We start from the raw sequence: 26586 nt of genomic DNA, 5'->3' as shown, positions 1-26586 counted from the left end.
CATATTATATCTTCTGAAACTTGAAGTGTATTTCATATTCTCTCTTATGTATGCTACACGTAAATGCTACATGTCTTTTGATGCTCTGTAAATAGGTGTAGGATTTTCTTTATGTATAACTTTTGCTCTATTAATAAACACACCTTGCCTTGCAATCCCTTGATTTTATCAACACTAGTCTGTGAAATTTAATGCAATAACTTGCATGAAAACTTAAAACCAACCATAAGGTTGTTTCCTAAACCCACCCAAAGAGCTACTACCTAGTTTAAAACCGCTGGATCAACATTTTATTTACAGCTGAAGAAAACATGTCAATATAAACGTTTTTAATTCACCAGCAATTATGCACCGTGTCTTCATGGGGACAATAACAGAGAGCAAAATGTGTTTGTGGATGTGTGTGCAGTTAAACTTTTACCTGACTCTTCACATCTGTTACATAATTCCCTTTCCTTCTCCAGTCGATGGAATCTGCATAAGGTCTGTTGCTTTGAAGGTAGCTCCCCTTTGTAGCAGAGCAGTTCTAAAGAGGGTAGCCTACAAAAGTAAAATAACTGTCCAGAAAAAAAAAAAAAAAAAACAGCTTTTATATTTTTTGGCTCCTCTGAATGGATAAAATGTGACCTGTGGCTCAGACCAGAGAAAAGCCTTTTGAAACTCAGTAAATGTCTGAAAACTGGTTCAGCCCCACTGTGGGAAGACGTGCAAGTTGAGGCTGTAACACATTTTGTACTAAACATAATAAAAACATAAGATTTTCCTACTTGAGAAGGAATGGTTTCCTGCATTGTGTTTCTCAGTCCACCTCGTTTTCCGTGAATATCTGGAGTCTCATGCTGTACTCTTTCATGCTGTTATCTTTGCTGTACATGTGGGAGATGTTAACATGGGTATGATTATGATACTGTTGTATTCATATCATAGATATACATCTATGATTCATATTTCTATGCTTCCTCTTCTTCGATTTGTTTGGCGGTTGGCGACCTGACATTAGTGTCACCTTCTGTTTCGTAGATGGGTCAGTAGGCTCACATCCCATAACCATAAATCTGTGGTTCAACCCAGCGCCATATAGTGATAAATACCAATTTATGTTCTTCCATTTTATTAATCCCATGGTAATAAAGGGTTTATGTAATCTTAATGATGTCATGTAATCTTTGACTTTCAGATAGTACAGATCAGAGACAGTCACCTGTAAGTTTCTTTTGTCCTGGTCTATCAATAGTCTATCAATGATTGTGACCTGACAGCACATCGGGTCAGAGGAGGATGAACATCAGCAGCATGATGATGTTGTGTTGTCCAGGAAATCCATTGAATTAAATCTGTTTACAATGTGTATGCAACCCTGAACTTCATAAAACTGTATATACATGAATACATAATATTTACAACTTCAGAATAACTTCACTGTCTTCTTTCTGTTTTGCAAAAAGCAGAAATATATCTTAGGCTTGCATGTGCAGTAATCTGAACAAAAAGGGGTCATTGAAAAACACCACATCTAGACAGGGCACAATGAAAACACATTTTGTTTATGTTTATACATGTATAAAAATAGACATCCGATTTTCACTATGCACTTATGTACCAAAATGAATTCATGAAATAAATATTTAACAAAGGCAGAAACATTCATCACTTGTCATGCAGAACAAAGTCATGAAAGCCCTGCTGGAGAAAACAGCATCAGACTTCAAGGAAGGAGCTCTTTGTCTTCAACATGGTGACGACTTCATTAAACAAACAGAGGAGCTCTTCAGGATCACGACTGGTTCCTCCCTTAAGGAGCTCCCCAATTGCAGTGAGTGTCTTGGAGAAAGAAGCTCAGTCAGTCTCCAGCAGGCTTCCATCATGATGTGGAGTACAAGAAAAAATCTACAAAAGATTCACAGGGCTGAGTGTGCTCCAGCATCCAGCCGACATCACTGCTGTTCCTCTTAAGGCCGGTTCACACGGCAGGATTTTAAAATTGTCGGCAGATTTCCCAAACTTTAGAGACCACACACATGGTGATAAATAATCTGAGGTTTTACAGTGTTGGTCGTACAGTGTGTGGTGTGCGGCCACACGGCAACATCAACACACCACACACGAGCCGATTTCACTCGCGAACGTCCCCCGATCAGACTGGAAATCTCGCAAAACCTCTCGAGATCAAACGTGATTCCAGAGTCAACAAATGGACAAAGAGGATGTAATAGGGATCGTTTGTGCTGTTTTTATCTGAAAAAACACGTTTTAAAAGAGGCGTCGGTCAAAGGAGCAGCGACTACGGGCGCATGAGCTGTACTTGCTACATGATGATATGGAGGTGAGTAGTTGTTTTGCTGCCGGTGTTTCCTCGCTACACGCTTTCTGATTGGCTACGCGTCACAGTCAACAGGCTCGTGCTCGTTTTCTCCTCGGAGGGGAAACACCACACATGATGAGAGATCAGGCCAAAACAATCCAACATGTTGAATATCCCCGATTTGAGATCGGAGTGGTCCCGACATTCTTCCGACCAGACGAGAGCGTTCTGAACACACCACACACGGCAGGATGATCTTATAAGATTATTTTATGATGATCGGGGCGTCCTTAAGATTATCGGAAGGGGAGAATCGGGGCCAAAATCGGCGTAATTATCCTGCCGTGTGAACCAGGCTTTACACACACACAGCCAGCGTCACTTGTCTGCAGCCATCCTGCAGCATCATTGGTCCTCACCATGCGGCATCATAGAAGTATGAGTCCTTGAAAAGTATTTATTCAATTAGTGTGATTATTTAAATAACTCATATAACATGTTCAGTATGACCGCAGTATAATACACCTTTTCAGGTTTTTTATAAGTCACCATGGTCCGTTCATAGGAAACCAGTGCTGTGGCATCACTGCTCCTCAACCACACAACGCCCTGTGCTCCGACAGTAGGTCACTTACACCCTCATTAGATTACATGATTAGTATAATTACTAGTATAATACAGTAGTAGCCTATGATACCTATAGTATTGAATATAGTTCCCCATTTAGCCTCGTGCAATTTATTTTCAACATTGTCTATTTTAAACTTCGGTGTGCTTTCTAACTTACCGTTCCCTGTGCCATGATCTTTACAGCTAAGAGAAACACAAAGCTTAAAGTCCATAACTTACCTTTTTGTTTAAGCTTGCTGTTTAGAAACCTCAAATATGAACTCTAAATTTAAACCAATATCACAAAAATAGCTTTCTTTGTTGTTGTTGTTGTTGTTCAGTTAACTTTATCATGTTAGCTCGTACTCCAAAATCCATTCCTCCGCCGTACAACCAGATGTCCAAAAAATATATAGAATTCATTCATTTAATTTGCTACAGCAACATAAATGACCTTTAAAATTATGTACTCCACATCGTTGAATTGAAATAAAATGTGCCACTAACTTTATTTCGTAACGTTAGCATGTGCTAGCTTTATCTGTTTATCTACTAGTTCAGCGGGGGATAATCCACTAACATGCTTTAATGCACACGTTAATGGGTTTAGATACGCTGATAGTAGTGATGTTGTCGAGTAATGGAGGGGGCGGTTCTGCGAAGCGCGCATCGAGGTTTGCTTCATTTAGGGGAGGAGCCAAAAATGATGACGTCTGAAGCCTTGCTGCCCGGCTGTACCACGTGACTGCTTCGGGAAGTGGTTCAGATTTTGCCACGAGGTTTGACAGCTATATAAACCCCTCAGGCTCCATTCAAAAGGTGGGTTTTTGAGAGAGAGTTGCGGTGAGTTGAGAGTTTGGATAGAGTTGTGATAGTTTGGAGAGTTAGGATAGAGAGAGAGAGAGAGAGAGATAGATTGATGATTTAGGAGAGTGGAGAGAAATCTAGGTTGCCTAGGGGATGGAGCCAGCGAGGAAGAGGAGGACTTCCCCTGTGTGGGAACATTTTGATTTGATAACTCCTAACAAGGTAAGCTAAATCTAACATTATTTCAGACCAAATAGGTTTGCTTATCAAGAACTGCATTTTCATTCACTGTTTGTTATTTTATTCAAAGGTGAGGTGTTTATTGTGTTCCAAGGAGTTGGGGTACAATAACAACACCTCATCCATACTAAGGCATTACCGTGCCTTGCATGAGAATAAGGAGGCAACTGGAGCTTCACCCAGCCAAGGTAAATCACAATATTATAAACGCGCTATAATAATTTTTCCTTGTTGACTTTTGTTTAATGTGCAAATAAAGACAATTAACAGACACTGTATTTATTCTCATTTGACCAGCCACCAGAAAACAAGAGCTGGATGAAGCCCTGGTCTCCATGATAGTGAAGGATACACAGCCCTTCAGTGTTGTGGATGACGTTGGATTCAGGACATTTGTGTCCAAACTGGATCCCGATTATTCTGTACCCTGTGAAAGGGTGTTTTCAAAGGCCGGAGAGGTTGTGTCAAAAAAAAAAAAAAAAAGGAATCGCTTAAAACCAAAAACTGTTGAGAAACTGTTATTTCTGAATAAAAATGAATAAAATCTCCCCTTTTCTGTACATCATTGTCCAAGTTACAAGCATGTTCAGTGCCCTTTTCCTAGTTCCACAAGCCCTTTAACTGTCCTATGCCTGCTTAAGGACATGCCATTTTCCTAAAGTGACAGAAAAACACTACACAACCTGTCATATATATACTACCATTTTTTGAAAATGTACACACAGACATTTTTTTAAAATACTTTATTATACACATATGTGATAATTTATGTAGAGAAATTATTTGGTCATACATTTTTTTGTAATTCATAGTAATTCTCAAGAGCCATTACAGACACAAAAATTCAATGCATCACACATTATGTGGTTAAGATCATAGGTTAAGATACAGCTGCCTGTAATTATAAACCTGGCCAGTAGGTGGTTTCGTGTGCACATGAAGTTTCGTGAGATGAACCCTTTCTCGAACCAATTGGCTCAAGTGGTTCAATGCCTCGTGAGGCTTCATCTCACCATCACTAGCTGATAGTAATAATATTCAATATGACTTAAACGTCTTACCGTTCAAAAGTGCATCACAAGCTGTCTACTCCAGTCTCGCTCCGTTGCGCTGGATAGCCAGCTGCTCACTTCCGGGAACTATTGTGACGCTCCATGAGCCGCCATTGCTGTACACCCTTCCACACACTGGCCCCGCCCTCTGATGAGTGCACTGTTGCCGCTTTCACCGACTGCTCAGGACACTGGGAATTTCGAGTTTACAAATACAAACTTATCTGCTCGTTTTGTCACCATATAAATGTATTTGTGCTTTTTGGACAAAGCTTTGCAGTCTAACAGACGTGAACAGCCAACATGGCCACCAAGACAAGTGTTACACTTCCTTATATCTTGGCCCTGGAGGTCAGAACATGTGGATGAAGACATAAGCATACTTTACTGTCGGGAGCAGTTTGAATAAAAACAATATTGTCTAAAAAAAGTGACTTCCCGTTTGGAGATCTCAATCATATGCAGTTTTCAAAACAAGATGTCAAGTCGACGTCACTCTGCGTCCCCGATCAATTAGTAAACAACTCGCTTACTTCTAATTTCATCAAGTTAAACTCTGACATGCTGACAATCTCAAAATAGCCTCCAACATGAATGAATTAATGAGTTAGAAGATGAATAATTGAAGAAAGCACCTCCATCTGTTTGACAAGATGTGAAACACTGAGAGACAAAACCAGTTACAGACAACACAAGCAAAATCCAAACACAAACAAATCAGTCCAACAACACACCGGAGCACAGAAAAAACTCAAACAAGTGTCAACAGATTGTGCAGCACGAGGCACAAACTGCAGCTCGTTCCATGGTAACATAAAGTGGATGAACCTTGAGGCCCGACATTTGACCTTTCAGGCATTACCGTTTATTACCAATTAAATGTTACACAAGGGCCCATGAGTCTTCATGAAGGAGTTTTAAAGCTACTGTCCTTTAACATCAGCAACAGATGGGCTACCTGTAAGCCTTGCAAAAAAAACAAAACTTTTACTTCTTCACATTGCAAATCGAGAAATGTGAAAATGGAGAAGTGTTCAGATTATGTGGTAAATCTCTACACACAAACTGTCCTCAGAGGGAAAAGTGCTCACTGAAACTGAAGAAGATAAAATGATACGAGATAAGTTTTATTGTTATTTATTATTATATGGTGGAGGGTCGCAACACTGACACCGTAACTCTCCTGATCACTTTTTTAGCTCCAAACAGAGTTCAGGGACCCATTTTTACTATAAGTTAAGTTTCTTTATTCAGTCCAGAAAATATAACATAGAATTGTTTCACTTCTCCAACTTTCAAATTTCACTCCCAAAAATACAATAGTGCATAAATAAATATAAGATGCATACAATTACATTAAATAGGTGGGCTTTAATTAATGTCAAAGTAGAGTGATTAAGACAGGCTCAAGGTACTTCTTTTTTTCCCAACTCTTTCAAAGACTGAAAAAAGATTCCCAGTCATGTTTACAAGCTAAATACATAAATGAAGTAACGCGATGTTTTAAACGAGTTTCTCAGCTAAGTGTTCCCAGTTTACGAGGGGACGTGAACGCAGCAGAATGCCGTTTGTTCAGAGACAACAGTCAGACGAAGAGGAGCCGAAGACGCTTTGAGTGAGTAACTAACTCTTCTTTATTACTAAGTACTTTTCTATTCATTAAAGATCACATCGTCGTCCTTTATAGAAAAATAACACGAGGCAGAAACATAAGAAGCCTTTTCTATTTAAATGTACAAACAGAAGTTCATCTCCTCCTTTCCTCTCCTCTAACTTCCCCGTTATCTCACACGCTTTACTTTCTCTCATGTCTCTCAGGATTAGAGACACTGCTCAGTGTGTCTTTAGGAGTTTCATTTCCTTCTTTTCACGCTTGGTACAGAAATAATTCCTCTAAAGAGAAGTTTTGTCTCCGTAGTTTCCCTGGAAACGGACTTCTATCGTCCACAGTGACGTCTCTCTCATTCTTCACGCTGTTTACAAGACACGTTTATAAAACGTTACTAACAGTTAACTGATGTTCATTTGAACACGTTTCATATCGGCACAGTTATGTGGAGGTGTTACAGCCTCACGGTAAATGGACTTGAGTTTGTATAGCTTATCTAGTCTTCCGACTACTCAAACTACCTACCCATTCACACTGATGGGCTGGATATGCATCCTGTATCTATCCGTTCAATTTGCAATTTGGGGTTAAGTGTCTTGCCCAAGGATGTACATGTAAGAAGTGCCCAAGGACACATCGGACATGTTGCTCGCAGGAGCTGGGGATTGAACCCTCAACCTTCCGATTGAGGAGCGACAACTCTACCAACTGAGCCACAGCTGCCCAAACCAAAGAGGTTTGAGCATCCTATCAGACAAAGCAGCACAACGACATCTGATATCATGTTTTATTACAGAGCGGAACATCTGCACAGATTCACGGAGCTGCTCTGCTCACGTGAGTGGAAAAAAACTGCACTAAAGTTTATTCACAGTTTAGATCACCTGATTCACCTGTCTCTCTCATTATGTCATAAACTTGCATTTATCTAAAGAGAGAGAGAGAGAGAGAGAGAGAGAGAGAGCAATGCGCATACGCGTCAGTCCGGGCACGTGCAATTGCGCATGGAAGTGGACGGACAAGAACCAAAACGTTCACCTGATCAGCTGATCTCCGGGTTACAGGTGAACCTGTGCGGTCTCTGTGAACACACTGAGGTCTGATGAGAGCTCAGAGCTCATTGGTCTGCAGTCTGGACCTGCTCATGTCACATGTCTTTGATCCACTGCAGGTTGGACAGATGTGATCCAGATTGAGACAAGATGGTGGAGCTGGTAAACCCCCGTCCCCACTTTCTGTGTGATGGTGGACACAAGCAGAATGTGGACACATGTCCGCTTTGGGCTTCTGTAGTTTTGATAAAGTTAAAGTAATCACTGTTGGAAACATGTTCAGGGTCCTCATTCATACGGGAGACGGGGACAGAGACATCACAGTTGACCCCATGGAGGAGGTTCATTTGTCTCCTGTTGGCTGGAAGGTCAATCTGAGCATGTGCAGATGCTGAAGTCAGAGGAAGGCTTCGCAGGTTTAATGAAGAACAACATTATCACTGTTGTTAACAGACCCTGCTTGTCGGCCATCTTGGTTTTTATTTTGGTTGCACTTCACACGACCATGAAGAAACATGCTGATCCAGTCGATGACATTTCTAACGTGGCGTCTTCTTAAAGTCTTGGTCCGCGCTGAACGAGCAGAAACGCGTCAGGTGGGACCTGAAGACTCGACTGACAAGTCAACATGTTGTTCGCCTAAAGATCCGAAACATCAGGAAGTTCAAATATGTAGAGAACAAACCCAAAAGAAATGTTCTAATAACAGAGCAGAAGAGCTGACCAATAGGAGGTCCTGATACAGATTTAAACTCACAGATGATTGGCTGTGCACAGATCTGAGCTCAGCAGGCTGCTTTTCAACCTGGGACCTTTAGAAAGGAATGAGAAGAGTCTGATTTGTCAATATTGTTTCAATGTCGGGGGGGGGGGAGCCAAACAGGCTCCGATTGCTTTGTAGCGCTCAGGTGTTTGAAGGAGGCCGAGCGCTGTGGCGTGTCGTGACCTCCGAGCTGTTTGCTCATGTGACAGCTTGATAAGAAGTTATAAAGAGAGAGAGAGAGGACGTGAGCGCAGCCTTGATCGCCCTCCTTCATGGAAGAGTACTGAGGAGTCCTGGTTACTTCATCGCCATGTTGACGTGAGTCATCTTTTCTTCACTGTGCTGACAGCTGATGACTCAGACCGCATCAGAGACTCTAAACGGACTTCAGCTCGCCGCTGATCACGCAGTGCCTTGCCCGAGGACACATCCAACCCCCGACCTTCCCTCTGGCCTCCAGCCACTCACAGCTTCTTTACCTTTAACTTCATCAGGTGAGACGCACACAGAACGACCGGCTGCTTTATTCAAGCAAGAGAAGAAAGGATTCTGAAGGTAGAAATAAAGTTCTCACCTGCGAGGTGAGAGTTTCTCCCCAGAGAGAGAGAGAGAGACAGAGAGAGAGAGGAGAGAGAGAGAGAGAGAGAGAGGGAGAGAGAGAGAGAGAGAGGAGAGAGGGAGAGAGAGAGAGAGAGAGGAGAGAGAGGGAGAGAGAGAGAGGAGAGAGAGGGAGAGAGAGAGAGAGAGAGAGAGGAGAGAGAGAGAGAGAGAGAGAGAGGGAGAGAGAGAGGGGAGAGGGAGAGAGAGAGAGAGGGAGGGAGAGAGAGAGAGAGGGTCAGAGAGAGAGAGAGAGAGAGGGAGAGAGATAGAGGGAGAGAGACAGAGAGAGACAGAGAGAGAGACAGAGAGAGGACTCCCTCCTGACTCGGCCTCCAGCAGCAGTCAGGCGCTCTGTGAGTCCCTGCTGAGCACCGATCGCTGCTCGAGCGTAACAACCGCCTCCCTCTGTCCTCCTTCATGTGCAGCCTCCCTCCTCTTCCTCTTCCTCTTCCTCTTCCTCTTCCTCTGTGTGAGCGTCCTTCAGAAGCTGCTGTTTGGTGGTCTGCATGGTGGGTCTGTGTTCAGGGACTGAGTAGTGTTGATGACTGAGCACGTCCATTCTTTATCTGATATGATTTGAATTGTCCCCCGGGGACAAATGAAGCTTTGTTAAATGATCTCCTCCATGTTTCCTGTTCGGTTGGGGTGGACATAGAGAGAGGGACATGTTTGCTGTAAAATGTCTGAATGTGATGAAGAGAGAAAAGAGAGTCAGCGTTGTGAGGACTAAACTCTGGTCTCTTTTAGGTGATGGTCCGTTGAGAGCGGGCGATGCCAGTTATGAGTCAAAGCAGTTCGTCTCTGTGGACCCGGCTCCCTCAGAGCAGAGCGAGCCCGTGTGAGCGCTACAAGCACGCCTGCTGCAGCTACGACGGACACGTGTACATCCTGGGAGGACGGGCCGACGGCTGTCTCAGGGACCTGTGGAGGTACAGCGTGGGTAAGGACCGTGACGAACACAAGGACCAATCACTGCTCTGCTCCTCTAAAATACTAAAATGTTGTGTTTGTGAGTCAGTGTGCAACGAGTGGACGGAGCTGAACTGCACTGGTGACGCGGCCCCAGAAGAACTGGAGGAACATTCTATGGTGGCTCATGAGGTACAAAGTTCTTGTTGTTTTTTTACAGATCATGTAATCTAGACTGAAACACACACAGAGCAGCTCCATGGTCCCCTCTGAGCGTCCGTACAGGTGACTGTCTGCAGACTCGTTTGTTTGTGGGCGGAGCTGCAGCGATTCCTCCAGCCAATCACAGCGCACAGCTGAGTTTAGGAGTGGATTCAAACCTGTGAATATGACGGAGGAGGACGTCACAGCTAATGGAGATAAAGACCAGGGTGAACCTTGTGTTGGATTCCACCCGTGGACTCAGGGTCGCTCTGCTTCCTGGTGGACAGGCAGCAGGGGGCTTGTGTGCTTAGGGTGGGACAGAGTGAGAAATCAGGGAGCTATGAGATGCAGGAAAGAAGCGACAGGACCACAGCCTCCGTACATGGACACAAATGTTGTAACCACGAGGACACGGGCGCTTCACACAAACTTCAGGACGTGTGCATTCGGTCTCGACGCCGTCTTTCTTCCTCGTCTTCCTGCTCATAGCAGCGTGATGATTGTGTTGAGGATACACTCACCAGCTCGTTGCTCCTTTCAGGGCTTCCTGTACGTGTTTGGAGGCATGCTGGATTCTGCGTACACCAAGTGGAGATGTTCTCTGTGGGTGTTTGACACTGGTGAGTATGCATACACACCTGACACACTCATCGTGTTCCTGCTTGTCTGCTCTGCTCTCAGTGCGCTCGATCGGCCCACGCTTTTAAAGAAACGCCTTCTCAGGCATTTCTTCTTTTATTTAAAGTTATTGAACCAAAAGGAATCAAGGAATTCAAAAAGTCAACATCAGATGTAGAGAAGAGGAAGTACTGGTTAGGGAAAGACTTTAAACTAACAGGACATGCTTCCTGCTGTGTGTAACGGGCGTGACCGGACATGCTTCCTACCCCGACTTGTTTGTTGCTTTTTCACTCTGCATAAACTTTGATTTGGTTCTTTTTCATTCTCTTGGTTCTTTTTAATTTGTCTTTATTTTGGGGGTGAAAACACAATCAGACACTTCAGTGAGTGTCGTCCTGCTCACCTCCTCCTCATCAGTAAAGTCCCCATCACAGCTCTGCCTCTAGGGGGCACTATCAAAATATACTTGAACTTCACGTTGATAACTTTTATCTCTATAAATGTGACCCCGCCCGTTTTGAGTTCATTCATCTCTGGCTTATTTGTTTGTTTTTTTTTAAACCTCAGCTCTTCATTTAATCAACAGTGTTTCTTTGTCTTGTTGTTTCAGCGAAGCAGAAATGGATTCACTTCCAGGGAAAGACGAGCTCCCCTCAGGTACAGAGTCGTGACCTGACAAGTTTCTCATTTATAAGAGTCTTTATTTAGAGAGGTGTGACAGAGGATAGAGATGACATCAGGGCGAGAGACAGAGAGAGAGAGAGACAGAGAGAGATAGAGAGAGAGAGAGAGAGTGGAGCCACAGGTGGGATTCAAAGCGGGCTTTGTGGACTCGCTCGCTCAGGACAGGAGGAATCCCCTCCTGAAGTCTGGACCTCCTTTGGACTTGTACACACACACACACACACACACACACACACACACACACACTCATCAGGATGAATGAACGTGTTGCTTTAATGTCACGACGACAGAGATGATTGAAAAACTACATTTAAACACTTTTCATCTCAGTGTTTGTTTTTCACACCCAGCTTTATAAGGAGAGTCCACGCGACCTTTCTGCGTACTGATCACAAACTTGTCTGCTGCCATTAGTGGTGAACACATCAAGGTCGTTTCAAGGTCGGCGCAGATCGAGACCCCCCATCAGCGATTCTCCGTCCAACACCTAAACTAGAGAAAACAAAGACAAATGAAAATACTGCAAAAGAGACGTGATGAAGTAAAGACAGGGCTGTTTTTAAGGTGCTGATGATATGATAGTGAGCTGTACAAACTCTGTGTGTGTGTGTGCGTGTGTGTGTGTGCGTGTGTGTGTGCGTGTGCGTGCAGAACCAGATGCCATCCAACAGAAAAGGACACAGTGCCGTGGTGCTCGGCTCTGACATGCTGCTTTACGGAGGATTCGTAGACATTAAAGGATCCTCACAGGACTTTTGGAGTTTGGATTTCGGTGAGTTCAACGTGTCTTTGTTTTTTTTTGCCCTCGTTAAAAACAATTGGTAAAGATCCTGATCACACAGGGACATATTGCCTTAGGCAAGAGCTGACATACCAAACAGATGGACTTGACGGCTGTGATGCACACTGGTCATCAGACCATGAATGGACGCTGACTGACCTTTGAATTCTAACTCCTCCATTAACTCTGCTCTTGTTAATGTGCTCCACAGACACCATGGCGTGGTCTCTGCTAAATGGATCTAAGGAGGCCTCGATCGGACCAGGACCCAGACACAGTCACTCGGCCGTGGCCAGCCAGAGCTGCATGTACCTGTTCGGAGGCTTGAAAGGCTTACAGGAGCAGAGAGACTTCTGGAGGTGGAACTCCAGCAACCAGACATGGAGCTCCCTCAGAAACAAGTGAGTGACGCTTTCTTCTTTAGGGACCCTGAAGCCTGATCCAGGTCCTGGGGAACGAGGACTGTGTTGAAAATGGCTGCTGGCTGCAGAGTAGGGTTCATCTGTGCGATGCTGTTTTTAAAGCCTCGGCATAAATACATCCCAACAGGGTGAGCATCATCAGGTGTGAGTCATGATGATGTAATGCATCCCATGCAAGCTGCGCTCAGGTGATAATCAGCAGGCGAATGCCTCATCAGGCCACGCCCACATTTCTTAGGCGTCTGAAGATCCTGGAGGTGTCACCAGCTGCTGAACTTTCAGGATCAGTTTTCAGTGTGTGTGCAGCTCTTACAGCGGGCGACATGAGGAGAGTGTGTGAGGCTGCACGCTGCTCAGAGGGAGGTGACAGGAACAATACCATGAAGTCACCTGCACAGCTCCGTGCTGTGTTTGATGAAGATGAGCTACAGCTGCAGATGATTAATAAATGACTTGAAAGGGTTAAATGATACCACAGTGGTGTCAGTGCAAACGTAACGAGCAGTCAGAGACGTTTGGTCGCTCAGTGGAGAACAGGAACCTTTCCTCGCGCTCTTCAAGTCGGCTGAGTGAACGCTCAGAATCCTGAAGGGTTTTGAAGCTGCAGTGACGACAGGACGGAGAGGTGGTTTCATTTCAGCTATTAACAGTGTCTTGCATGTTGTTATTCATCCAATCAAATCCACCGAGCAGTCAGTGGTGTTAGCTTCCTTGTAGCATATATAGCATAGTGTAGCATTCGTGTTTTAGATTCCTGGTGAGAGATGAGACTCTACAGCTCCCCCTGCAGGACGGCAGAATCTGGGATGATTTTCAGTGAAGCTCATGTTTGTAAAGTTTTTATCTAATAATTAAATGATTGGTGAAGAGGCGTCCTGAGGAGAGCTGTTGGATGTGCTGTGTTTGTGTCTCACTGCGAACAAAGCAGAATCACAAACGGCTTCTTTACCCGGGTGATCGATGTTTCACAAAACTTCATCAAACAACACACACACACACACACACACACACACACACACACACACACACACACACACACACACACACACACACACACACACACACACACACAAAGAAAAGCCAGGGAATAAATGACCTAATTTACCCTCAAGGGATCAATAACAGATTATCTTTACATCATCTTCAGGCTGATCACATTTTAAGCACAATATACTTCAGGAAGTGACATCACAATAAGATGAAACACCACTGTGGAAACGTGTGTATACCCTGCTGATCTAAACGAGCAGATCTCAAAAACGAGCAGGATGGCCGACTCAGAAAACGTCTTCCAAAGACGTGTGGAAGATCTCAGCGTTTTATTGGTCCACAGTTTAGTGAGTGACATAAAGTCGGAGCTTCAGCGTTGTCCTGAAGAATAGGCCCACCTGGTCTTCAGGTCAGAGTCACAGCTGGACTCCAGGTAGCCACAAAGAGAAAGAGGCCGGGGTTTACAGTAGACATTGTTTGGTGTGTTCCTTCCTGCTGACCCCCCCTCTGGGTGTTTCCTCAGGTCCGGCCCCTCCAGACTCATGGGACACTCAGCTGTGGCCTACAAGGACAGCATGCTGCTTTTCGGAGGAGGACGGAGCCAGACCTCTCCAAAGAACTGTCTGTGGAGGTACAGCTTCAGCTCTCAGAGCTGGGGCCAGATCCCCGTACACCTGGACTCCGACCCCCCAGACAAGATTCACCACTGCTGCGTCGGCCTCGGCCCCAGCTACACGCCGGACACCGGCAGCTCAAGCTGTGAACTCCAGCAGGCCAAACTGCTGGACGAGAAAGTAAGGCCCTTTAAGAACAAGTGCTTCCCCGCCCCGCTCACCTTTCTGGGCTCAGAGGGAGCGATCGAGCTGGAGACGTTCAGCCCGGACAGATGCTACTCCAGCACGCCGCGCACGCAGTCGTCACAGCTTTACGACAGCGAGGATTGTTTGTTGAGGAAAGAGGCGCAGCAGATTGGAAGCTGCCTGAGCTTTGAAAACAAGGCCTTCAGGAAACAGTGGAGCTGCACGGAGGAGGAGCTGCTGCAGGAGGAGGAAGAGGAGGAGGGGGATATCGCTCAGCATCTGCCTGACCTGCTGCTGGTGCTGGGGGGAAGACCCTGCAACACACACGGCCCCATCTCCATCTGGCAAATGACTCTGAGTGAATGTTAACAGCCCAACACCATCAAACCTCACTCACTTCTAAAACACAGTGGAATGAAAAGCATCAGTATTAAAGTTTACATAAGGACCTAACAAATCCTATTTATGTTACCTTTGATGTGACTTGTAATATACGTGTATCACACTCGGCCTTTTAGCTGTAGTCAAAGACACGAGTGGAAAATGTGAAGACAAGCTGTGGCTTTGTTGAACAGTCGCAGACGGAGGAGAGCGATTGTTAAGAACAAAAGGGAACATCATTTATCGTTCACGTTTCAGACGAGCTTTTCTGTCTATACTTGTTTATAAGAGGAGGAACGAGGCTGCTCAGCACAGTACACTAGGGGGCGCTGTGCACCTGTATATATTTTTGCATAAAATAAAGAATAAAATTCTATTTTCTGTTTAGTCCTGTGAATGTGTCCAATGTAGACAGGAAGTGTGTTTCTGCTCAAAGTAAGAAGAGTCGGCTGTCTGCAGCGAGGAGGAACGATGTCAGTATTTAAAACCCAGTACTCTGATTGGTTTACTGGATAGCTAAAAGTAATATTAAAATGTATCTCACTTCATGTTTTCCAACATCATCGTGTGTCCACTAGTATTCACTTTGAGCGACATGCTCATCAGCCCTGACACTTTCCAACGGCTGCACCTCGTCACCTTTTCTGCAGCACTTTGGACCACTTTCTTCAAAGTTCTGCTGGACATGTTTGGCGTCTTTGCTCGTCTTTTCTATATTCTGTAATTTAACAGTTTTTAAAAAAAAAAATTTACCTGAGAAAATGAGGAAATGTGAAGCTAATCCCCGAGCGGTTAACCCTGTGACTCGGTTGGAAAGTAAACTAATCAGTTCTTACCCAGCAGGCCGCGCTGGCAGCCTGCGTTTGACCTGTTGACCTACATTCAGCTCCCACACAGACCTGCTACTTCCTCCACAACTCAGGAAATAAGATCAAAAAAGAATGACGTTCACATTATTAAATGTGTAAACCACTAATATTTTTATTTCACTTGTGTAATCTGATACTCATACTTCATGGATTTATTTCCATCCAGTATCTGAAGCAGTTGTGACACGTTGTGACCTTGGTGTTCGGCCCTTTGAGGCCTAAAGACCCAGATCCAAGTGTGGCCCAACTACTGAGGATCCACAGAGGCAAAGTAAACACAATCTGTAAGAACAAAAGCTGAAAATATATAACTGAACAGTCAATTAGAAAAATGAAATGAATATCAGCTGTAAGGTATGTGTGTTATACATTATATGTGTTGCCTTTGTTACTTATCTACTTATCTGTATTCTTTGACTTGATTTCTGTAAAGTGTGGCCTTGGATTCATTTATTAAGATCAAAATAAAAAAGACTGCAAACGTTTTTCTCCCACTTCTTCCTTTACACCTTGTCTGAACATGTCACCCAAAGTACGCTCTGACTTTTGTTTGCTTTGTTTGAAATGTTTTTACTTTTATTACGTTGGATATAAATGAAATGTTTGGACCTCAGACGCTACAAAACATAAAAAGAAGGTGGTGAAGGTAAAAAGAGCAGGACTTGAGGTGGTACTTTTTAATCAACGATTTTAAATCTAGCTCCATCCATCCTTTCATCCATGTATCAGACACTGGGCGGCAGTAGCTCGGTCTGCAGGGGCTCGAACCTTGAGCTGGGTCGCCGGTTCAAGTCCCGGTGTGGACCAAGTCTAGAAATTGATCCGGTAGCCCCCTCACTCTAACGTCTCCTCATGTGTGTGTGTGTGTGTGTGTGTGTGTAACATGTTCAAAAAGATAGTGTAAAACTGATTGGTTGTCTTCTTCTATCTATCATCCATCCAAGTCAATCAATCATTGTGCGTAAAGCATTCATAACAGCTGTCATCTCGAGACGCTTGACTGAACAGCATATTATAAGAGGCAGGTTAAGTGTGTAATGATAGAATGAAACCAGTAGATGGCGCTGTTTGTCTGTTATGCAACATCACAACCAGATATAAAGTCTTCATGATTTCTGTTCAAAGTTATCCGTATCACCAAAACCACAATCTGAATCTTCTATGTTCGTGTTTTTTTTGGTACTATTTGTCTAATTTAGACACTAAATCTAAATCTTGAGAGGTTTTTATTTTAGTTTCATGTTCTTGACGTGTTTAAAGCGACTGCAGGAGTCTTGTGTGTCCTTTAATATCAAACAAAATTAATTCACAAAAAAAAAAGTTTGATTTCACATGTCTGACTCTCGTCCCACTGAAACCACCTGCTGTGAGCTGCTGTCTGCGCACAGAGCAACGTCTCCAAACTCAACCTGTGCGTCTCTGTGGTCTGTCAGATCTATGATCAAATTATGCTTCACTCAATGAGTCAAATAACATACGCCTTTAGGGTAGAATTATGCAACCTCTTTAGGGCCGGCATGTTACCATAATAAACCCTTGTTTCATCCCTTCAGTCGTGGCTCTGAGACGTAGTAGTCTTAATAATCCCCGGCGTCCAGTTGGTGGAAATCCCCACGTGGTTTCGACTCCTGTATAAAAACTTTGGGTGTGCGGAGCCCCTGTTGTCGTGATTGCAAAAGGCAGAAAGGGTCTCAGTGAGCAGCAGCAGCAGCAGCATCTTGCAGGACGCACGGAGCTGATCACCTACTTGAACCGCGCGCTCTGGACACGGTTTACCCAGCAGCAGTGCGTAAACACAAAAGACGCGGGACTCACGGAGACTCACTGTGTTTTTATATTTTTGGAGGTGCAGTTGTAAAAGTTTCTGTGTTGAGTTGAATGGGACAGAACGGAGTGAACGCGTTTGGACATCGGAGGGGGGGTTCATTCAGAGACCTCGTTTGTTTTGGTAGATTACACGTCTGACCTGAACGGGCAGTGACAGAAGCGCGTCAACAGATCCAAACTCCCGAGTGCGCTTTGCAATAACAGACATGAACTTTAATGTTGGACAGAGAAAAGAAGCATTGTTGGACAACAAGCTGAATGCATAATGACTGGAGTTAATTAGCCTCGTATGTTTGGGAATACAAAGCTCTCATTGGCTTCTCTGGATATCTCGAGGCGTCTCACTTTTTGGAGCACAAGTGGAATTAAATCTAGCTTTAACCTCGGTGTGTATCTGATCTTTTTCACCCTCCTTTTACTTAGGATTCTGACTGTAAACTTAACTGTAGAAACATGAGCGTGTACAGCCTGGCTTTGTCCTGCTTGGTCGCGTGCGTCCTTTCCGCGGGCTGCAGCTCGGTGACCGGGACTGACGCTCAGAGCTCTCCCCAGGAGTCGTGCGCGTCCTGCGGTCTGAGGACGCCGGATCAGACAGAGCGGGTGAACATAGACTTCCTGGAGGCGGTGAAGAGGCACATTCTGAACCGGCTGCAGATGAGGGACAGACCCAACATCACCCACCCCATCCCCAAAGCCGCGATGGTGACGGCGCTGAGGAGGCTGCACGCCGGGAAAGTGCGCGAGGACGGCAGAGTGGAGATCCCAAGCTTTGACGGACAGGCTGCGTACAACAACGAGGTTCAAGCGGAGAACTCGGAGATCATCAGCTTCGCCGAGTCAGGTAATAATCAATAATGCATTGCACACATCTAAATCGACCTCTACATGAACCTTTTACCTCTGACTTTATGTAAGAGACAGCCAAGGGATACAGGTGTCTTAATAACCTCAAGTCATGGATGAAATTTCAGTCTTTCAAGCTTTTCATGTTGATCTGTTACCTTTTTTAAAAAGCCATAAACTAATTGGAGTCAGGGCAGTTTTCATGTTCATAATGTGATATCAGGATTCGCTGCTGCTTGATTTGCAGTAGCTGGTGTTAAACCGTGCTGCTTTAGTCTGATGGAAATGAAAAAGAAAGTAAACTCAGAGTCCTTAAATTACCCCTATGTGTGTTGTCTGTGGGATAAAAGGAACCTCTGAATCCAATTTCATCACTAAAGCCGTGCTCACACTCAATACTCCAATGTATAAAGCCCTCTTTTAAATACACACAAAAGTCCCTCAATTGGCCATTTATCCCTTCCTCTAAGAATGTGTATCTAACTAATTCTCACAAGTCCAAAGAGAACACCCTTTCCTCTCTCTATGCCCCTCTCTCTCTCTCACACACACACACACATCCTTCCATACACACACATAAACACACACACGCACCTAAAATCATCCAGCCTTGACAGAATCCAATAATTGTCAGTTCGCGCTGTGAGAACGACGTCTTTGACACAAACTGTTCGCTTAACAAAAAGAAAACATGCAATTAAAGACACTGAAATAGGACAGCTTAGACACATGCACACACATACTATCCTGTATTTTCCCATTGGCCCGACTGCTACAATTAGCCTGAATGGGGTCCCACCTTCCAATGGGAATGATCTGAGCGTCCTCACGACAAGGGAACAAAAGCCGGGCAATTATTAGAAGAGCTCTGTGTGTTTCTGCTGAACGCAACACGTCAACGTTACGCAGGGAGAAAAAAAGGGCCGAAAACAAAAGAAATCAGAATAATGCATGAGACATTTGAGTTTGTGTTGGGTGAGTGAGGAGGGGTGTGTGTGTTGATGTGTGTGTGTGTGTGTGTGTGTGTGCCCATATTGCAGTGTTGTAAAGAATGTTTTTGTAGATCCAAAGTTTCGCTGGGCTCTCTTTGCTTCTTCTCCTTCTGTTTTTTCCCCCCTAGTTCTATTCTTCCTCGCACCTTTGAGCCTTTGTGTGGCATTGTACCATGGAGCTGGCTCTGGTCCCCGCTCCCTAGACCCGTCTGCCTCCTGGCCAGCTGGCTCACGCCCCCCTCTAGATCGGATGCTGCCAGCCAGGGGGCATGGCTCGGAGGCAAGGTCTCCAGAAAGCTCTGAAGCCAGGGGAGCTTGTCCCCCAAGCATGAGGGAGCCTGAATTGTTGTTGTCACAGTTTAAGAGAAGGCGGGTTCTCTTTGGGGGGGCGAGGTTGGCATATGTTTAACCAACAGCGAGCCAACAAATGGATGTGGATAGGTGTTGTTGTGCCTTAGGTCACTTCAGGTCCCCTCATCTCAGGGTTAACTTCGTGCTCACAGCCAGGCAGCCACTTTCTTATCTCTGGTTGCCGTAGTGCAGCAGGTAGAGTTGTGCCAAGCGGCTCTGGGCAGGTGAGGAGGACGATGCCAGTCTCCTTTCTCCCCTGACATGCTCCCATGGGTCCATGCCGGGGGATTCGGTGTCCCGTATCCACAGGAGCGAAGCGGGGAACACAAGCGAGTGGAAGGAGGGAGGGTGAGCGAGAGAGAGAGAGAGGGGCGTAGACGTGGAAGTTTAGATCAGCACTTCTTGATTGCTCACTATGACCGTTCGGACCCACTGAACTCCCGCTGAGTGATCCAAGAATTCAGACTTCATTATGGGAGGTCATTAACTCCAGTGCGGTTCCTCCAGAGGATCAGGTTGGCAGGTTTACTTCAGGACACAAGTCTTTCATGAGGAGCTGTCAGTCATGGCCATCCTTGACATTTTCCACATTCACTCACAAGCGTGTGTTTCACTCCTCCGTGGCTCCTGGCTGCCTCTGTTTGGCTTCTGATCTTATAAATGATTTGTGCAACTTGCTTAAACATCTACCAAGTAAGTGCCACAGAGGCTTTAACCTCCAGCCAAAAGTCCAGCGACCTGCCTCTCCATCCTCTCCCTCCCTCCCTCCTCGCTCTTTGTGGAATTCCTGGAGTGCTGAGACTCTCAGGCGTGAGGGATTGCTGCTGCGATCGGCACGCACACCTCTCTACGTTCATGTCAGAACCACAAACGCTCCGTGCCGCACCCCTCTTGTCCCTCCACGGCGTGTGGTCTGCGTCGACAGCAGATTTGAGTAATGAGCTGTGGAGCTGCCTTCTTCCGTGGTTTCTCCGCTGAGTTGGTGGCGCAGGTGGGGACACGCTGAAGCAGCTCCTTATCCTCCACACCAGCCCACCCAGGTGTCCCGGCTGCCGACGCTCTCGAGCAACATTTCCACTGCGGGGTCAGGTGAGGCGTGTCGGGGCCAGCTTCAAATTGTTTGGAAGACTTTGGATGCATAAAGAGATGTGTGTCTCTGAGGGGAGCTCAGTAGAAATAAGTGATTTGGTACTCTGACCTTCTAACAGCGAGGAAGTCACGTGATCAATTCTGTCGATTGAAAAATATCGACTGCAGAAGTGACTCTCAGAATATGTCTGTGTTTTTATATATTTGACCTTTTGAGGTGTTGACTACGTTAAACAGTGGCTGACAGAGTAGTCTCCTGGAGGTCGATTTTGTCAGGACCACAGATTATACTCGCCGTGTTCAGTTTGTTCATGAAAAAGATCGATCTGCAAAGTGTCAGACTCACCCAGAGGCTTCACGCTGTCGGCATTAAGGGGACGTTTTTTGCATAAGCTGTAGCACCTTGGAGAAGATGTATCCCCAGAAGAGCCTGCAGAGAGGAGAACGAGGTTCATGGATGGGGAGTGAGTTTTTATAGGATGCTGAGAGACGTTTAGGTTTGATCTTACTGCTGGAACTTTGTTAGAAACGTTGCGTCCATTGGTTGCTGGTCTGGAGCTTTATCATACAGTCTTTAAAATCCATGCTCGTTGTCGTCGTTATCGTATGACTTTGACAAAGAATCTGCTCGAGATGAGGATTGGTGTGACACGATGGAAAGCTCCAGAGTCATCACCGGAGTAACCAGGAGCTGAGGCTAGTTTTTCATCTGGAGACGATGGTGTTTGTGTTGATAGCAGAATTCCTATCCTAAATCACAGCTCTGCTCTTCATTTTTCCAGCCAACCATCCGTCTCTTCTAGTTTGTTTATCTGGGGACATCACTCTTATCTGCAACTTTTCCCAGCTCCTTTTGAGGGATCCCGTGACCTTACAAGGTCAGAGGAGATATATTATCTCTCCGGCGAGTTCAGGGACCCCTCTACCATTGTAGGTGTCCAAAAACCTCCAGAGAGAGCCCCATTCTCGGCACATGCCCGATGCATGTGTTTAGCACTCAAAATCTAGAGTTTTTGACGATTGCAAAACTTTTAACTTTCTCTCACTTACTTTGCTCTGTCTTTACCTGAGCAACATGTTTATTCATTCTGTGATCCTCTCTGCAATCTTGTTAGTCAACTGAATAATAATCTGCCTGCTAGTGGCAGAGCATGCTCCTTTAGTGAATGTACTGTGGTCAGGCACATTTGCCCTGAAAGAACTGGTTGGAGCCACTTCTGCCAATTTGAATGCTGCCAGTTCAAGTGATCTATTCGAGTGATGCAAAACCTTTTAAACCACATAACAAATTCGGAAATATTCCTCAGTTTTAAAACTAGAATTCTCTAATCACGCATGATGAGTTTTAATTTGAGACTGGATTCATTGACTTGTTGTCACTCTGACTGTGTGCCGGCAAATGTAAGACTCTCTCTTTTCTGAGTTTGGAGCTGTCGAGGCAAGTAAGACCTCACAGCACTGACAGAGGAGACGGTATTCAGCTGATTCCTTTATGTAATCCCATTCAGATAGATTTCAATATACACTCACAATGCAGTTGATACTTTACCCACGGGCCTTGGTATTAAGAAGGCTCATATTTGATGTATTGCTTACCATGGGGCAGGGTGTGTGTGTTCATGGATGGATGCAAAGGTGTGTGTGTAAAGTGGTCGAGCTCCCAGCTGACATGTTTGAGTGGAGAGCTGGTCTGAACAGGTTTCTGAGTGAATGTAAAGCCATGCTTTACAGGAGGAAGAGGCGTGAGGCGCCTTCATGGGGGGGTGGGGGGGGGGGCTTCTTTGGTGGCCACCTGTTGACACTGACACACACTAATCAGTCGGCAAACAAAGTAATTTAGCCGCTTTCAAAGGCGCTGCTCCGCTTGGGCACATTGTACCAAATCTCCTGAAATAGAAACCTTTCAAGTTACCTCGGGGTAATTTGGAAGACATCATTAGGCTTAGAGAAAAAAAATAGTGCCAGGGAGAGCCCATCGCCACCCTAAGACTCCCGGGATCTCTTCATTGTGCGGCTGCAGAAAGTGGCCAGTGTCATGTAAATGGCTTTTATTTTTGCCTCATCATGCTTTTTGCTGGAAAGCCACGCGTTTCAATGGCTTGCTGCAGCGAGGCTGTCTCCCAGTGCCTCACAGGGGGCTTTGTGCTGTCACTCTCAGGGTGCTCACACTTGGAAGGAGGGGAAAGGGGTGGGGTTTTCTTGAGGGGGGGGGGGGACATTAACACTGAACTCAATGAACCCCCCGGGAGTCTTGGCCATGTCCGCCAACCCTCCCACCTATTCCACTTGTATCCTTCCTCCATTCCTTGGTCTTCCTCCTCCTCTGTCCCTCCCTCCCTTCGCTACCCACCTTTCTCTCTCTTTTCTGGCCCCTGTCACTTACAAAGCTGGACCTGAGGCCAACTGGGCCTGATCCCAGAACTGGCCTGTCACAGCTGGCCTATCAGAAGCTGCCACAGAGGTCAGCTGACACAGTGATTGAGAGTGAGCGGAGAAAACACCAGGGGAAAACAGCCCTTTAAAGACAGAGCTGTGGCCTTTGTTTGGACACTTTCTGCTTTTTATGGGGGAACATGTTGTGTTTGTGTTGATGACGGGAAACAATCTTAAGCCTTTTTGTATTTTTTTACAAAAAAAGTAGTAGAACAAGGTCCACTTAGTGGCAATGTCAATTTTTTCTCCCATGCCCCTTCAACATGGGCCATGTCAGTGCGCTCTGCTGCCATGAAGACGGTTCACTCATTAAACAACTCGTGTGGAACACGACTGCCTCTATTTGCAAAAAAATTGCAAATAGAGAAGGTATACACGTTTGTCGACTGGTCCCCGATGAAAATGTTTCATCCTTCTTTTGTTGAGTCGATCTCTTCTGGTTTGGCAGACAGGGGAGGAAATGTTCATCTTTGTTGTAACAATACGAGAGTTACCCCAAATGACCTTCGACAGAGACTCTTAGTGCACATACAATCATACCATTTACTTTTGGTGCATTCGATGTATTTGTGTTCTTCTACTTCAAATCTGAGAATTAAACCATTCCTGTTTTTTCTGTCTCCAACAGATGAGCACACATCCTCCAAGTCTGGTCTCTTCTTCCTCGTGTCCAACGAGGGAAACCAGAACCTGTACGTGTCTCAGGCCAACCTGTGGCTCTACTTCCGTGTGCTGCCGGCTGGTCCTGAGAAGGGCCTCCGGAGGAAGGTGACAGTCAAGATCCACTACCAAGAGGCCGGTTCTGCCAGCAGTGCAGAGGGCGGCCCCGGAGGCGGCGGTGGAGGAGGGGGAACAGGTCGTTGGGCGCTGGTGGAGAAGCGGGTGGATCTGAAACGCAGTGGTTGGCACACGTTCCCTCTCTCTGAAGCGGTGCGGGCCGTGTTCGGAAAAGGCAGCCGGCGCCAGGACCTGGAGGTTCACTGTGAGGGCTGTGAGACGTCCGGCGTTTCTCCCGTGCTGGTTGACCCGGGTGACCCATCCCACCGGCCGTTCCTGGTGGTCCGTGCTCGGCAGGTGGACGGGAAGCACCGTATCCGCAAACGGGGGCTGGAGTGTGATGGCACCAGCGGGGGCCTTTGCTGTCGGCAGCAGTTTTACATTGACTTTCGCCTCATTGGCTGGAATGACTGGATCATTGCCCCGGCCGGTTACTACGGCAACTACTGCGAGGGAAACTGCCCGGCCTACATGGCAGGCGTACCGGGCTCAGCTTCATCCTTTCACACCGCAGTAGTGAACCAGTATCGCATCAGGGGGATGAGCCCCGGCTCAGTCAACTCGTGCTGCATCCCGACCAAGCTCAGTACTATGTCCATGCTCTACTTTGACGATGAGTACAACATCGTAAAGAGGGACGTGCCCAACATGATCGTGGAGGAGTGCGGCTGTGCTTGAGCCCCCCACTGACCTCTCGTGAACTTGGAACAATCAGAAAAGGCCTTTTGTACAAACAGGACATTGTTGTACGGTACACATATACAATATATCTTTACCTACTGTATGTGCGAGCAACATGCACACTGGTACAATCAAGCAAGCATCAGTGTTGGTCCACGTGTGCATGGCTGTGTTTGCTAGTGTGCGTGCGAGTGTGTGTATTTATCAGAGTGACATGCTTGCTGTCCGAGTCTTGTCCACTTGGCGACGGCCGGTCAGTAACAAGACGAGAAGGGAATGAGAATCACCAAATGATACTTCGCTCTAGTTTGCCATTTCTAGTCAAAAATAATGGCTCATCATCTCCTCTTGTATGAAGATAACAAGCGCTTAAGGAAAGTGACAGGATCAGCCGATGGCATTACTGGCTTCACCCCCACGCTCCCAACACTGCTCCCCCAAACCTCTTAAGTACTTTAAGCACATGACAGACTTTGTTTTTATAAAGCACTGACAATACATCAGCTTATACAACTCAGAACACCAGCACTTCCCTATATTATGCCGACAGACACAGTCTGACTCTCCTCTCAGATGGAATTAGTCCGGCAGCGCTTAATGCCTCGCAGGATTATACCATCCGAAGAAAGGCAAAAGAAACGTCCTCTGCAGAGCTGCTGCTGTCACTCTTGCTGTTGACTATGGGCCTCCACCTCAACTTCCTGCCTAAGAGTGCTGCAGGCCCTGCTACCATGACAACCAGGTGAAGATAGATGTCATAAGTGCACTTCACTTGTGCACTTGGAGCAACAGAGAAAGAGCTGCTTCTTCCCACTCCCTTTTATGCTCAGTTGGAGTGGGCCTGTGGATGCAGAGACTCGAGTTTTTGGCCCATTCGGGTCGCCACGGTGCAGTGCAGCACTTGCAGAAACTGAAATGCACACCCTGAATAGCACTTGTATAAAAGAATTGCCTTCCGAGGGGTACTGAGTGTCCTGTCCTATCACTAAATAAGTGCCACATGAGCTATGCAATGTATAGTAACCTATACCCATACTCGACATGCTCTCTTAGACTGAATCGTCTCTTCATCTTTCTCTTCTTCTCCTTCTTTCTCTCTTAAGTCCTCGACTCTTTATCAATACTTGAAATGTAATCTTTCGCCTCCTTTCCAAAGCGAATGATTGTTGTGACGTTTGCACTGAAAAGTTGCGGGATTAGTGAAACAAAAACTGCCATTGAAAAGTTATTTTTATAGAAGAAAATTGAATTTTGTTTCAAATGTATTTTACTTAATTAATGGAACCAAAGAGGCCAAGATTTTAGCTATTGTACTAAGATGGCAAGGCCATTGAGTTACTGTGTACAATACGGTTTTGATCATTTGCAATAGGCCTACCACTGTATCAGGGTACGATATATGATTTCATTTCTTTGCTCTATTTTCATTCTCTGTTTTGTACAATAAGCAACGCTTCTTTTTTCATCTTTAATTCTATTTTTGTTTCAGTTTTCTATTTAATAAGGAAGTTATTTTTAGTTCCTGTCTAAGAATCATTTAGTCAAATAAATGTCATCTGTACAGTTTATGTCAAATAAAATGTTTTCTTAAGGATTTTGTAACTTTACATTCTTTGCTGCATCATGATGTCCACACGTTCTGTGTTTTTCTCTGCATGAAAAATGGGTTGGGCACTATTTGAATCTTTCTTCTTTCATGGTAGAAGATGCTTTGTGCTCATTAAAACCGAAAAGGTGGGGCCGAAATAGCTGCAAACAAGAGACACAGAACACATGCACACCCTGCTCCTCGTCCGTTCTGGTGGAGGCACAGAACATTTCTCTCTCGCTGTCTGTCACGACTGATTCTCTCTCAAACGCTGAAACTGTAAAACAGTAATTACAACTATGATTAACAG

The 26586-nt window shown here is 45.4% G+C and overlaps 2 protein-coding genes and 1 long non-coding RNA gene across 4 annotated transcripts; all 3 read left to right on the top strand.

Annotated features, from left to right (window-relative positions):
• The first annotated feature begins 6539 nt into the window (after nucleotides 1-6539).
• On the top strand, nucleotides 6540-16180 carry klhdc3l (kelch domain containing 3-like). Of its 2 annotated transcripts, XM_079357791.1 has the most exons (9): nucleotides 6540-6625; nucleotides 8784-8928; nucleotides 9782-9974; nucleotides 10053-10135; nucleotides 10689-10767; nucleotides 11379-11425; nucleotides 12104-12224; nucleotides 12445-12634; nucleotides 14169-16180. In XM_079357791.1, the coding sequence occupies exons 3-9, from the start codon at nucleotides 9806-9808 to the stop codon at nucleotides 14812-14814; spliced, it is 1335 nt and encodes a 444-aa protein (XP_079213917.1). In that variant the 5' UTR covers nucleotides 6540-6625; nucleotides 8784-8928; nucleotides 9782-9805; the 3' UTR covers nucleotides 14815-16180. The 2 variants fall into 2 exon arrangements, with proteins under 2 accessions (XP_079213917.1, XP_079213918.1); XM_079357792.1 differs by lacking the exon at nucleotides 8784-8928 and having other exon boundaries at nucleotides 6553-6625.
• Nucleotides 12985-13225, top strand: LOC306832810. The gene is made up of 2 exons (XR_013780265.1): nucleotides 12985-13116; nucleotides 13158-13225. It is a non-coding gene; the product is annotated as an uncharacterized lncRNA (long non-coding RNA).
• Nucleotides 16181-17000: 820 nt separating the features above from the next.
• Nucleotides 17001-26282, top strand: inhbb (inhibin subunit beta B). The gene is made up of 2 exons (XM_079357560.1): nucleotides 17001-18363; nucleotides 23859-26282. The coding sequence occupies exons 1-2, from the start codon at nucleotides 17976-17978 to the stop codon at nucleotides 24683-24685; spliced, it is 1215 nt and encodes a 404-aa protein (XP_079213686.1). The 5' UTR covers nucleotides 17001-17975; the 3' UTR covers nucleotides 24686-26282.
• The last annotated feature ends 304 nt before the right edge of the window (nucleotides 26283-26586 follow it).

This window comes from Symphodus melops (assembly GCF_947650265.1).
Source record: "Symphodus melops genome assembly, chromosome: 12".
Lineage (NCBI taxonomy): Eukaryota > Metazoa > Chordata > Actinopteri > Labriformes > Labridae > Symphodus > Symphodus melops.
This window is presented reverse-complemented; position numbering and strand designations above follow the sequence as displayed.